The following is a 14430-nucleotide window of genomic DNA, read 5'->3' as shown; positions in this document are numbered from 1 at the left end:
GAAGGCAAGCCTGTTGTCTCCAAGGCAGCATGCATCTGTGTAATTTTGATTTAATGTGAAAATAGTTAGGATCAGCAAGGGAAAGCTAGGAGGCTTGAATCCACTTCAGTTGCCTTCTCACAGTATACCTTTCTCTGCAAATGGGGTGGGAATGGGAACTAGACAACTCTGTGTTGGATAATGCTAAACTGTACATTGTGTTGCAGGAAGGAGAAGCTGGCAGCCTCATATCAGTTGCAGAAGTTTAACTTTGAGATGAAGGAAATTATAGATTGGATTCAAAACATCAGAGGCTTAATGGAAGCAGGGGGGCTTCCTAAAAGCCTAAATGAAGCGGAAAGCATGATTGAGGAGCATCAGCAGAGAAAGGCAAGTATCATTATTGCTTTCAATTGAATATACTCATCTAGAGGGTGGCAATTCTGCCCATGGCTGTACAGTTGAAACTTGATGAACTTTCAGGTTCGTTCCAACCCAAGCCATTCTATGGTGTTGTCCATCTGTCCTGTGGGAACTAAATGCTGCAGACACAGCAGAATTTCTGCTGCATGAATTGACAGTAACATGGTGAGAGTCTGTTCCAGTAACAGGCTAGTGACAGAGATCACCTAAGAACTGATGGAACTCTATCCCACTGGCTATTTAGGAGCTCATTTCCTGGGAAGCCACATTACCGCTCACATCTTCTGCTATCCAGCTCTGCAGGTGAAAAGCTGATTCAGTCTCAAAACATGCTCAGCTTTGATCTCTTGCTCAGATTGCCAAGAAGTTAATGTTAGTCTAGCTTTGAGCTGGATTTTGTGATGCAAACTCCATTTTCCTGAGAAGAAAATAAAACCAGCAGTTTGTCTCATACAGAGCAGTAAATTACCATCGCATTGTACTGGAACTCTTCATATCTCAGTACAAATCACAGAATGGACAGGGTTAGAAGGGACCTCAAGGATCATGAATCTCCTGCTCCCCCTGCCACAAACAGGGCCACCAGCCTCCCCATTTAATACCAGACCAGGCTGCCGAGGGCCCCATCCAATCTGGCCTTGAACACTTCTAGGGATGGAGCATCCACAACCTCTCTGGGCAGCCTTTTCCAGCACCTCACCACTCTCATAGTAAAGAACTTAAAATTACCAATAATCTTTTGATAGCTGATTTGGTTCATATTTTTGATGGTTTTCTAAAAGGAGTGCTATTATTAACATTAAAAAGAAACACTGATATTTTAATTTTTCCCACATGTAGTAGCCACCTTTCAGTTCCTGTATTACCTCTTCTTTGTAGTTATATTTCCTTTTCTAAAAAGCATATTCTCAGAATCATGACTAATACTAACAATGAAAATCCTGTGCTTTGCAATTCCCATTACAAGCATGAATAATGTTAGATTCTAAGTCATTTTCCAGACCTGAATTTAGTGTCAAATACCTGATGCCCCCTCTTCTTCTAGTCTTCTGTCTGTTAACAGTCCTCTCTCAAGTCAAATATTTAGCTTTCTTTTTTTTTTTTTTTTTTGCCATTAATAATAGAAACAGTAGAAAACTATAAAAAGTTCAACACACTGTTGTGGTGTATTTTGAATTTAGATAGTAACAAGATCTAGATCTTGATCTTGCTAGTAAAGGAACCCAAGAATTCTAATGAGATAGTCACACAGAAAAGGTGGAATTCAGGGAACACTTCCTTTTCCGGTGGGTTGACTAGACTAAATTATAAGTCACAATAGAAAATGGCTTTTTCTTCTTTTTTTTTTTTTTAATTGAGTTAGTGGCTCAAACTATAGTCCTTAGGGGAGACTGTAGTTGACTGCAAAGCAGTAATCTGAATAAAAAAAATAGAATTGTATCTTACAGCTGTTCTGTCAAACTCTAGGCACCATCATCCCTCTAAAAAAATCTCTAAGAAGAGCAGCTGTAATTTCAGACATTTAGTAGTCCATGACATCATTTGTAAGGTAGTTTGCAAGTTATTGCGCAGTATTATTTCAGTATATGGTTATTTTTATTTTCAAATGGTTTATATTAGGAATTCCACACTCAATTTGCAGAGCTCACTCTTGCTTTTAATCTGATAACCTTGAGGATTCAGTATAAAGGCATAATTCATTCCTCAGACCAGCATAAAAAGTTAAATATTTCATCTTAACACCATAAATAGAATGGAATAAAGTAGAACAGTGTTTTTAATGTAATAATCTGATGCCAACTTACCTGGCAGGAGGGGAAAAACATCTAGGTGCTGTTTGTCTCACAACAACCACCTTTATATAGGAAAACTCACTGGGGGATACAGTACTATGGGTGTTCAAAACTGTGTTCATTTGTATGTGAGCATTTTCCAATCTGTTTCTAACTGAATTCCAATTTGATTTGTAGGAGACCAGTCATTCCTAGAGCAATAAAGTCATTTATTGTCCTCATTTATTTTCTCTTAGGCAATTCTGTGCTTTTTCAGTAACACAGCTCAAAGACGAATGATTTTCCACACAAATATTAGTGTTGGAAAGTTACAGTCTATATTCTCCCCCTTAAGGCCTGTATTCTGAATAGTTGGCATACCATAAACCCTTGACATCAACTTTAGTAATATATTTTAGGAGGAGATTGAAGCACGAGTGGAAAGATTCAACTCTCTCAGTAACTATGGTCAACAACTTGCCAATTCTGGTCACTATGCAACCCCTGAGATTCATCAGTCTCTCTCCAGACTACAGAAAGCCTGGTCTGAATTGATCCAAGCATGGCAGGAGCAATATATAAAATTGTTTCAAGCACAAGATTTACAGGTAAGTAAAAAGACATTCAAAATGAAATGCACACACAGCTTTTCTCAGAATAAGCAGCATATTTATAACAGGGGTTACCATTAGCTGAGGATGATGTAATAATATCCAGTGATTAACAATGATTTCTGGAAGACGACTGAGGGCAGAACACGTTCAATAATAGCAGGGCTTTTACTGTATCTTTAAATTCTGTCTTTACAAATTACATACATTTTTCCTAAATGTACGACCATCTGATTTTCAGAGGCCATGAAATTTACAAAATTAAACATTGTCAATCTGTCCAATGGGACATTCATGTTGTTGGCAAAAGGAACATACTTGAAATAGAAAATCCTACTAAATTCTAAACTCTCTCTCCCAAGAAAAACAGCATGGACAGAGGCATATTTTAAAACAATTGGAAAAAGAAAATGGAAGAAAAAATGGAAGAAAAAAATGGAGAAAATCTAGTTTTCCCCCTCTGGCATTTTTTTCCTAATGTAAGAACTGTTTTGGCTGCATTTTTCCAGAAACATAGACTTGGTCATCTAACTTTACAAAATTTCTGCTCTAAGTCAGAAATAGCTGAAAGAGAGTTTTTACAATGTGGAATGTCAAGCGCCTTAAATAACAGCTTGTCCTACTAGACCCACCTAAAAAGCTTCACGTACATAAGAACTTAAACCATATGGTAAGGACTGCTTTCACGCTTCTTATGGATTACATTATACTTATTTCAGGCCAGTTGTTTTACGTAACACCTTCTATACATCATTAGGAAACATGCTGCAAGTACTTGTATTGTGTCCAGTGTCTTAGACAAAAAGAAACAGTCATCTTATTAAAGAGAAAGCTTCAATAATTGTTACGTGCGTGGTTTTGGCAGCATCCAATGCTTATTGCCATCCAATGCTCTTGTGGTTAAATTTTGCAAAAGCCTGAGCAATTTAGGCTTTTTTCAGTATATTCTGCCAAAGTCAGGACTGTGTCTATTTTACATGTTCATGATTGTTTCTTCTCCCTGTGCAGAAATTCTATGGCTATGTGGAACAGACTGAGAGCTGGCTCAGCAGCAAAGAGGCTTTTCTAGCCAATGAAGACTTAGGGGTAGGTGCTCCAAGAAATGATAATTTTCTCAATTTGGAGGATGGGGAGATGTGAAGTATGATGATATGCTCCTTCTTTCTTTCTCCATCTTTCTCCTTTCAAAGTTACTGCTTTGCCTTATTGATGACTTAGGGTCATGTTTCCTTCCCCAATACTTTAAATGAGATAGGTTACTCAGCCCCTAGAGTAATGAAACAGTCCAAATACTCTAATTATGGCAGGAAAAGAAGACTGTATTTCTCTACCTGGCCTTACCTGACTCAAACAAATTTACTAGCGTTGTGCAAGTTGTCACTGTGGTCATTTCTGGTATAAACAGTGTAGTTCTTCTTTAGCTACTTCAGATATCAATAACACTGCAATAACTGAAACTGCAGACTAATGCATGGGTTAGAAAAGTCATGCAGGATGTTGGATATAAACTCTGATGCTTAGTTTATCTTTGGTACTTTGCATATGCATTAAATTAGCTGTCTCTGCAGGAACAACAATTACATCTCAGAGTTCAGTGTAGACATAATTGATATATATCATATGAAGAACATCTAATGCTAGTGGCTCGTGTCTGGCTGTGTAATTTTAAATCTGGAGATATGTACTTACAGTCCCTCCCCTGAAGTATAAAACACTTAGAAGGATCTATTTTCCAGCCATATTTAGCTCAGCAATGCACAGAGAACACCATGTGAGTACGTACTTTTTCCAGTGACTCATGTAAACACCCGGTACTTTAGATGTCTTTCTGGCCCATTTGGTGTGAACTTTTGAAAAGACAAGTTTCTCCAGGAGCTTTATAAAGTCCTCCAGTGAAGTGAGAAAACAGAGTATATTAAAGTAACATTTTGATGCCACTGATTCTAAAATTAAAAGTGCAAGGGGGTGCTGAAAAGAGAGTTCTAAGTCTAAGATTTGGACTCACAAATGTTACATGAAGTCAGGTTCTGTGTTTCTTCCCAAATTAACTGTAAGGGCAGACTCCATTCCTCAGATTCAAATTTGAATCAGTACACTTCCAAATGCCGTGGATTGAAACTGAGGCTACTCTAATTTTAATCTCTTTCTATGGCATATTTGTTCATCTAACTCTGATCTCTCAGCATCCCATATTTGCTTCCAAAATAGGGTCTGTCACAAGATTGATTTACGAGTACAAGGAGATCAGCTTTTTCTCCTGAGAAGTGTGAGATGTAGCACAACAACCAGCAGAAGCAGCTAAGCATCCAGGAGTTTGTTCAGTTTTGACCCTGAACCAATGTTCTCAGGCCGTGCATAAAACAGTAATTTAGACCCCAATTCTCAGATTCAATGCCAACAAATTTCAAAGGCCAATAATGTTTCTTGACAGCTTGAAAACGTGGGGTAAATGCCATTTAGCTTCTGGATTATCAGTGTGGTGGATGGAATGACTCTGATTGAAATCAGCTTCCCTTTGTTGAATTCCATCCAGGACTCGGTGTCTAGTGTGGAGAGCCTGCAGCGGAAACACATGCAATTTGAAAAATCCCTGGAAGCTCAGATGGAGAAAATTGATGAGATGGCTTCATTTGCCCAGCAGCTAATTCAGAACAAACACTATGATTCGGACAACATCGCCAACAGATGCCAGGCTGTTCTGAGGAGGTGAAGTCAAAACGTCACTGTTTGCTACCCATCTCTCTTGCATTGAAACTCTGCCTCCATAACTCTAAAAGCTTTAAATGATTTAAGAGAACTGTAAACTCATTTGCGTTTACTTGACTTTGCACTGTTATCTGTGGTCTTGCAAAGCTTGCTTGAGTCAGAGGTTTTCAAAACTGCAATTAAGGGGAGAGGTGAAATGCAGAAAAAGGCAGTGTTCCTGTAATTCTATACCCTGGTATGGCCCTAAGGACAGTGTTGCAAACAATGCACAGAGTTCTGCTGTGCCATTAAATAGTACTATCATTAAATGCCATTAAGAAAAGGCATTTGCTACATAATTGCTTTTTCTCTGATCTAATGGGTTGATCTTAAAGTTCTGCTCAAATTATCTGTAAGGGCATTTTACAGTTCTTTCTAATGTTAATTGCTTTATTTTTCCTAGCACATTGTATATTGTCCATCTTAACTAACATTAGAAATGATTATATTCAGTGCTATAATAAATGAAAAGATGTATGTAAAATCTACTAGAAGAGATCAGAAATTGCTTATGATGAAAGTGAATGTACAAATTTATTAATACAATCAAAATAGTTCATGCCTGAATCAACATGAATAAAGTGATGCACAGCCATATTTGGAAGAAAGACGAAAGGACGATATAGTTTTAGCCTGTTACATGTTATTAGTGACAAGTATCATTATACCCACAGGCTTTCCATAATGTTCAGTTGTCCTCAGAAACTCACTAATGGTGTTTCCTAGATGCAGGCATCATACGTACAGAATTTGTACATGTTTTAAACATATCTGCTAGTAGTTCTTCCCACAGTATCCCAAGTGTCTTCTCTGACAATCAAAATCATGGAAGGCTGCATATTATGGACAGTTTTCTCCTAGAGATCAAGAGTTAGATCAAATGTTTTTTAGACATGAAAACTAAAAACTCTTTACACATCTAAGTCACTCTGTGTTTTATTCCTCGTGCATCTGTCTTTCTTTCAGAAAGGAGAAATTACTGGAGAATGCTGCTGCTCGCAGACATCTACTAGAGGAATCAAGGCTCCTGCAGAAGTTGTTGAAGAATTCCTATGAGGTACAATTACACAGCATTCACTGCATTCTTGTTCTTAAAACATGCTGTGCTGCGTAGGTCTGGAACCCTGAAAGAGATTTAATGAGAGAAGAGCCAAGGAACTGAGTCTATAATGAGATAATATTGGAAAATATGAGGATAAGTGTTAATGGATATTTTTCAGTTTTCAAGTAACAAATTCCCTTCATTTGGGCCACAAAAATCAGCGAGAAACAGGCTCATTAAAAGGAATGTGCCACCCAATCATAATTCATGGGAAGAAACAAAGTAGTCCTCTTCTTGTGAGATATGGTAAGGTTAGAAATAAGGAGGTAACTGCCTTTTATTCCACATGCACACATGTGCACATGCACACACTTTCTTACTGCAGAAGAAAAATTCCATGGAGGCAGACATCTTTCCAGATGACAATGCTGGTATAGAGGTGTGGGGGTGACATCATCAAGGCATGAGGAGCTTAGGGAAGCAGAATCTCAAAAGGACAGCTCGTTTATGTCCCCTCTTACTAGTCCAATGTTTTATATATGCATGAGAACAGCCTGGCAGGTTGCAGCTGAAGAAACACTGAAGTTCTTGTCCACTTCTGTCCTTTCCTCCTCAAAGGTGGCTGCCTGGATCAATGAGAAGAACAGTATTGCTCAGGATGATAGCTGGAGAGATCCAAGCAATCTGCAGACCAAGCTGCAGAAACATCAAACTTTCCAAGCAGAGATTATGGCTAATAGAAATCGCCTGGACTCCATCAGATCTGTAAGAGAAGCTGGGTTGTTGGCAACACTGGGCAGCTAGCATGGAAAACTATTAACAAACTGACTTACACAGACCTCAAACACGCAAGGAGAAATCACTGTCCCGTCAATGACATTGTTCACTCTGTCTGTGAGAGGGCTGGAAAGCTTGCTCTTTTGGTCTAAGAACTTTCTGTGCCCACAGGATTCTTTCAAATTATCTGTTAGTGCTTAGTGTTAGCTTGTTATCTGTATTCACTGCGATGCAGTGGAAGGAGATGGGTTCTATCAATGATTCGTTCCACTGACTTCTGACACTTCTCTCTGACGTGAATCACACTTCAGAGGTATATCTGTTTCTTTCAAAAATGAAACCTAGGTAATTGGATGAATAAAAAACTTCAGTAATCCAGATAAGTTTTATCCAACAAAAAGAACCAAGATGAATTTTCAAGTATTGCCATTACAGAGACATGCTAGTAGGAGAGAGATGAGGGAAGTCTGACAAGCTTTGTCAGATACTTGGCAGAATTTGTGATCAGATTATTGGTTTGGAAGGACAGACTGTTACATGCTTATTAACCTTATTCTCAGCACAGCACTTACTAGCTGCATTTTGCAAGAGATAACTTGCATTAAAGCATCAAGGGTGGAGTTCCTCCTCAGTTTCACCTGCATCTAGTACTTAGAGCTCAGTTTGTTTAGGCACAACATGAACATGACAAGGGACTAAGGGGTGTAACTACAACTCTCTCTGTACTAACCTGCCTCTCATTACTTCTTTCTGGAAATGATCTTGGGAATTGCTTTTTATAAGAAAATAGACATCTGCTGTCCTTGTGTATTTTCTCTCTTTTTATGTCCCATCTTCCTCATTGTAAAATACAAGGTAACTCAGCTTAGCTTTCTCAAGCAAACTTGGTCCTAGCTTAAGGATATAAGTACTGAATCTTCTATCTGATGGAGATCTAACTGTATCCACTTTACCTCTTCTTCTGCCATTCTGTTAAGTATATGGAGCTCAGGAATTAGAAATGTAGATATACTTTTATTATATGATACATGGTTAAAAAAAAGGTTTTATCTCATGCAGTAGTTCACTTGTATGAGAAATATAGTTCACTTTTTTAACATGCAAGGAAGGGAAAAGAGTGGGCTAGGTGGCTGGGCTATCTCAAGCAATGATCATGAAATGCAGAAAAAACTTTGTGGTTGCAAAGTAGGCTCCCTGTCCAGCTTTTGCATAATAAGATTCTCTTTGCCCTTAAATGTCTTCTAATATTGTTCCAACATTTGAGATAATTTTAGAAGCCAGAAAGACAGGAATATCTGTCCATCATTTTGATCATTCTCTCTGCTGCAGGAAGGTGAGAAGATGCTCCGTGACAGACACTATGCCCCTGAGGCCATTCAGTCCAGGCTACAAGAAATGGAAGAGCTATGGGAGGAACTGCTAGCAAGCTGCCAAGATAAACGGGCCAAGCTGCAGGATGCTTACAAGGTAATTCTGGTGCACCAGTGGTTGGGTTTTTGTGCTATTTCCAGAGGCAGCATGAATGCCCTGCTGCAGTCTTAAATATGAATGTGCCATTTAAAACAATTGGGCCTCAAGACCACCAGAGCAAAGAAACTGCAAAGTGGAGAGCGATTGTATGCGATTAGAGATTCCCAGTGAGAGGAAAGGACTTACGGGCTGCATGCCTTTCTGCTTTCTACTGCTAAGTTAGGTCAGGATTCCAGAAGATGCTGAGGGAAAATATGTACCCTTCTATCTTCTACTTCTCTGGACCTGTCTCACTGGCATCTTTTCACCACCTTATGAGAAAGATGCCCACAGCTGCTTTCTGTTCTCTTAGCTCTTCTCAGGCATATCAGTTCTCATGGCTCTGAAATTTGCATGGGATACTCTGTGGGCATAAAATAAAGCTCTGCCTTTAAGTGGCTGCCTTTTAAGGTAGTGTGTCCATCATTGGTATCTGTGCAACATTACACAAGTAAGATTAACTCCTTATGTTCTCTGCATTTGTTCTTGAATTCACTCTGACTGAGTCATTTTCTTCATTTGGACCACCATCAGATCTGGGAAGAAGTCACTGAGCCTTTGGAAGTTTCTCTGCATTTGTATGCAATTCTTCTGAAAAGGGACTGTCATTTTATTTTGTAAATTATATCCTGAAGATTTAACTGACTTTTTTTGTCCTGCTTGTCACCAGGCCCTTCATTTTCAGCAGAGTATAGACGATACAGAAAAATGGTTGGAAGATGTGGAAAATGAGTTGAAGGCACCATATAGCAGTAGTGATCTAGTGGTTCTGAACAGTCATTTGAAGAAACAAGAGGAACTGGAGCAAGATATTGCTAGCCATAGGGACCGGTTACAAGAGCTTGTGAACACAGCTCAGGAATTCCAGCAGGAAAAGCATTTCCTTGCCGATGAGCTGGAAGAGAGAGTTGATCAGCTGGTACAAAGGTGTGTTTGTGCTTGAGACAGACCAGGCACTATTTTTGCCTATTTTTCTCAGCCTTTTTCTTCTTTGCAGCTTTTTTATTTTTCATTGTCTACTTTATTCTGAATATAACCTTTTGTGTTCATTCTGTACTGTTTTGCAGTTCTCATTGTGTTTCCTTTAAAATCTGCAGATACAAAAGTCTACACGACCCTCTGCAGGAAAGACGTGGGAGTTTGGAGGCAAGCAGACTTCAATACCAGTTCTTCCGAGATGTTGATGAGGAGTTGGCGTGGGTTCGTGAGAAACTTCCCATGGCATCCTCCAGGGATTACGGCCAATCCCTGGCAACTGTTCAGAGTCTACAGGAAAAGCACAAGGTAATGTCATTCTCATTCTTCAGAATCAAAGAGAATATGCAATTCAGTTTGCCTCAAGAAAAGTGCAGTGCATTGGGTAGCAGGATTCGTGATGCCAGGGATAACTCTTATGCTTGTCTGATAATTACATTTTTTTTCAAAGGATATGTTTATGGTTTGACATGTGGGATTCCACGCTTATCATTGCAATGCTCTATGTACCACACTGTATGCTTTTCTGTGGACACATAGGCTCTTTCTGCAAACTGAGTTCAAAACCTGGCTTTTACAATATGAAATAGATTTTGCAACTGTTGTGCATGCTGTTTCTTTGGGCAACAAATAATGTCCTAACATACTATTAAACTTGTTAAGTACATCCAAGCAAGCTTATTGCTCAGATGTCTCAGGATGAGCTCCCAGAAAAACATCTGCCCCCAAGACTTTTCTGCACTGGAGGGAGGGAGTTAACAAGCTTCTATGATCTTTAGCTGACCTTCACTGTAGTGGTAGCTTTCAAGATGGCTGCTGAATTATTTCACAACATCTAGATGGGCCATCAGACACAGCAGTGACTGGAACACTGTCATCTTGAATACCAGTAAGACAGCAGCTGCTTTTCTAATTGTTTTTGAGTAAAGATCACTCTCTCTCTACAAAAATGTGGTGGAGGAAAGAAAATGCTGCTAAAAATTTCCAGCAGCTAGTGGTATTTAATGTTAGCAAATGACAGCAAATTTAAATGCCAGGTCAAGTGCCTCTGGGAAAATCTGTGTAATCTACAATAGGACTGGGGAAGATGGAAGATCTTTGGATGGAGAATATGCATATATATACATACATATTGAAGGCACAGGCATTGGATGCAATCTGCATGCCTAAAAATAAAACTGAACTTGCAAAAGGTTTTTGAATGTTCCAGGGGTAAATAAAAAAGTTTAGGATGGTACAGGTGACGTGGCAGGACGTGAATGAATTCTCTTAAAAAGTAGATTTATCCTAAAAATGCTCTCACAGTTTAATAAAGAACTGTAATTCTTTTTAAAATACATCTTCCAGAATACGTAAGACCTGTGGATATATCATATCCGTATTATATATAAGTCAGAAATTGAATATGCTCTTAGTTCTACCCCCTATTGTTTGTCCTATTGAGCCAGATTTGCAAATTTAGTACTTCGATTGCCACCACAACAGTGGTAGTGCATGAAATGTATCAACATAACAAAATTGAACGTCATGCAAAAGTGCATTTACACTCAGACATAGCATGCATAAGTATAGCTGCTTAGTTTGGAATAACAGTTTCCACTCACTCCCCTAGCACCCTTTTCTGTTGGTATAAATGAAGTACTGTGAATACGTATTCCTAAATGTTCAACTGCAAAGTTGTTCTTCCCACTACTAGCTTATTATTAATACAGAGTACAAGATGTTTTAAAATCTTTGATACTGGGTTCTGTTCTGCTGGGGTCAAATATGGTGTCACTTTTCAACAACGCAGAGGCTGTCTTGAAATTAATAGGGGAAAGTTAAAGGCAAGGTTAGAGTCACAGCTGTTTTGCAGCCAAGTCTGATACTTAAGTTGAAAGAGCACTTTCTCTCCCCAGAGAGCATCTCTTCTACCTTAACAAAACACCACAGTCTAACTCTGAAACCACCAGCTTTGAAAATAAATAGAACAACTATGAAATGCTGGAGTTTGCTTTCTTTTTATTGTGCTTAGGCTTAGTTAACCACAGAATGAACATCCCTTCACAAACAAATTTAAAGTGTGGTCCTTGCCTACCAAAGATGAGGAAAGCAGAGGAATGCATCTGCTTTTTCAAAATCTAGTTTTCAAACATTCATTTCAAATAAAGCCAGGTTTTAATTCAAAAAACATGGTGCAATGTGAGTGGAAGCAGATATATTTGAGTGGAATCTGCGGGCAAGAGTTTCGGTTAGAATCTCTTCCCTCCACACTCTGAGGTGGGTACACAACAAGGTACAAATTGTGTAGTTAAATTTTATTTCTGTTATTGTTCCTTCACCCAAAAAAGCTCTTGCATTCCATTCTAAGTATTCACTCAGATGTTGTACCTGTGACCCATCTGTGTGTACGGAAAACAGATTTATAGTGGAACTACCATGGAATTACACAACTAAATAATTGTAGAATGTTATCTGGTAGAAAAAGGAAAAAATGGCTTTTTTTTTTTTGGTTTGCCATTTTACTCTTTCCAGAATTTGGAGAATGAGATAAGCAGTCGGGATGCTTTGACCAAAGCAGTGCTCAGTACTGGGCAGAAATTGGTAAGGGGAGGCCACTCAGCCTCTCGCAAGATTATGGAGCAGATGAACGAGCTGGAGACATCTGTAGAAAACTTGAAGACAGAGGCTCAAGTGAGGAGACAGCGTCTCATACAGTCATATGAGGCCCATCAGTTCCTGACTGAGGTAGGAATGGTTCACAAGGGTTTCATTTTGGCCTTTATTTGCTTTAAAAGGTGTCTGTATTGCTGAGTGTCTACAAGTACTGATATATGAGCAGAACTCATATTGTTCTGATTTTTCCTATCTATCTGGTAAGTACAGTTATTGTAGAGATGTAACAGTTGTTTTTCCAAGTAACTGTAGTGAGGGATAGAAAGTAACTGAAAGTACTGGGATTTGGGCATGCTTTTTTTTTTTTTTTTTTTTTTTGGAATAACATCTGCTAGACTGGAAGGCATCTAAGCTGCTTTCCATTTTGACTGATGCATCTCTTTAGGCACTGATGCTTTACAGTTTCCTTTGCCGTGACCTAAACTAAAGTTTAGCTCATCTGTGTATAAGCTCATCCTTGTGTATTATACAGCTACTGGATGTGGAGACCTGGCTGGCAGAGAGGAGCTTCATTCTAGAGACTTCTGATTATGGGAAGAATGAAGAATCCACTCAAGCTTTACTACGTAAACTTGAAGCCACCAAGCTGGACATGGAGGGTTTTAGGCCCCGGATTGAGAAAGTACAGGAGACGGGTGCCGGCTTAATAAACAAAGACAACCCAGAGAGGTAGGAAAGTAAAAGTAGGCTCCTGTTTTGAAACAAAAACTTCCCCAAAGAAGACAAATATGGAAAAAGTTCAGTCTTCATTAGCTGTTCAATGGTTTATTCAGAAATAGGATTTTAAGGGACATCAGTCCCTTCTTTACCACCATCACATACTCTCGAGCTCTCAGAAAGCTTGATGATTTGTTTTAATGTTTTCATAACTGTTGTTCTTTCAACAGCAGACCAATTATGTCAGCTTCTTTGTCCACTGTCTATTCTGAGGAACTGTCATCTGCTTCTCAGTTGAACTCTCAATATGTTGAATCATAATGGTTCAACAAGCACCATGTTTGGGAAAGGAAATTGACATTCTTGACAGTTCACTTTTTCATTGCCAATTTTCTTTTATTACTGAGAAGAAGGAAGTGGAAAAGAGCAGTAATGTGAGATAATTTCCTTACCTAGTTGGTTCTCACATCGTATTATGACTTGCTCCATGACAATAACTGGACTCTTCTGCATTTCAAAGGTGTTACAAATCCAACCTGTTAGAAAAGACGATGTCCAAAAAGAGCAGTAAAACAAAAACATACCTTCTGATTCTTGTTTGTTTTATGCTGTTTGGGTTTTGTTTGTTTGTTTGTTTGCAGTCCAGCCATACTTTCAAAGCTCCAGGGGATCCTAGCAGACTATCAGTCTCTCCTACAAAAGGCTGAGACCCAGAGAAAACGCCTGCAAGAACAATTCCAGCTGTATCAGTTTGAAAGAGAATTCCAGCTGGTGGACGCCTGGCTTTCCAGTAAACAGTCTATTGCAGAGTCCGATGACTATGGGCAGGACTTAGATGGTGTTGAGGTAAAAGAAGATAAAAGGTGGTGTATGTGTTGTGTGGTAAAGCAGGAAAATATTTGCGAAAATTTTTGTGCAGCTGTTGAAAGTGAAACATTACAATGACAAAAAATAAGCAAACCAGTTCTCACTGCAGCAAAGACTCAGACTGGTTACTGTCTCTTATGGAGGGCTTTCAGTGGTAGCATAGAATAGAGGTGCAACAGAAAGTTGGCTTTTTCCTGGAATAAGGTGAGGTCAGTACACTTGACTTCTGATAATGTTTATAAATTTGACAAAGCATAACCATTTGGTCACAGTCTTGCAACAATTTCAGTAGGAAATCCTGAAATAAGGCATTCTCACCTCTAGCTGCTTGTTTCAAGGATGAATTTCTCCTCAGGTCGTGTGGTGCAGAGGTGTATACTTTATAGTGTCCTCTTCATGATTTAGTGAATTAATGTTT

General features: G+C 38.9%; 1 protein-coding gene across 1 annotated transcript in view; it reads left to right on the top strand.

The window, feature by feature from the left end:
* Positions 1-14430, top strand: part of SPTBN5 (spectrin beta, non-erythrocytic 5) — an 88993-nt gene that overhangs the window by 62632 nt on the left and 11931 nt on the right. Inside the window, exons 43-54 of the mRNA XM_048949249.1 lie at positions 207-369; positions 2594-2782; positions 3794-3871; positions 5319-5491; positions 6497-6587; positions 7191-7337; positions 8679-8816; positions 9529-9785; positions 9956-10142; positions 12348-12560; positions 12961-13157; positions 13787-13991. Of these exons, the coding sequence (XP_048805206.1) occupies positions 207-369; positions 2594-2782; positions 3794-3871; positions 5319-5491; positions 6497-6587; positions 7191-7337; positions 8679-8816; positions 9529-9785; positions 9956-10142; positions 12348-12560; positions 12961-13157; positions 13787-13991 (2038 nt within the window). The remainder of the gene's footprint in view (positions 1-206; positions 370-2593; positions 2783-3793; positions 3872-5318; positions 5492-6496; positions 6588-7190; positions 7338-8678; positions 8817-9528; positions 9786-9955; positions 10143-12347; positions 12561-12960; positions 13158-13786; positions 13992-14430) is intronic.

Source organism: Lagopus muta, chromosome 6 (genome assembly GCF_023343835.1).
Source record: "Lagopus muta isolate bLagMut1 chromosome 6, bLagMut1 primary, whole genome shotgun sequence".
Classification (NCBI taxonomy): domain Eukaryota; kingdom Metazoa; phylum Chordata; class Aves; order Galliformes; family Phasianidae; genus Lagopus; species Lagopus muta.
This window is presented reverse-complemented; position numbering and strand designations above follow the sequence as displayed.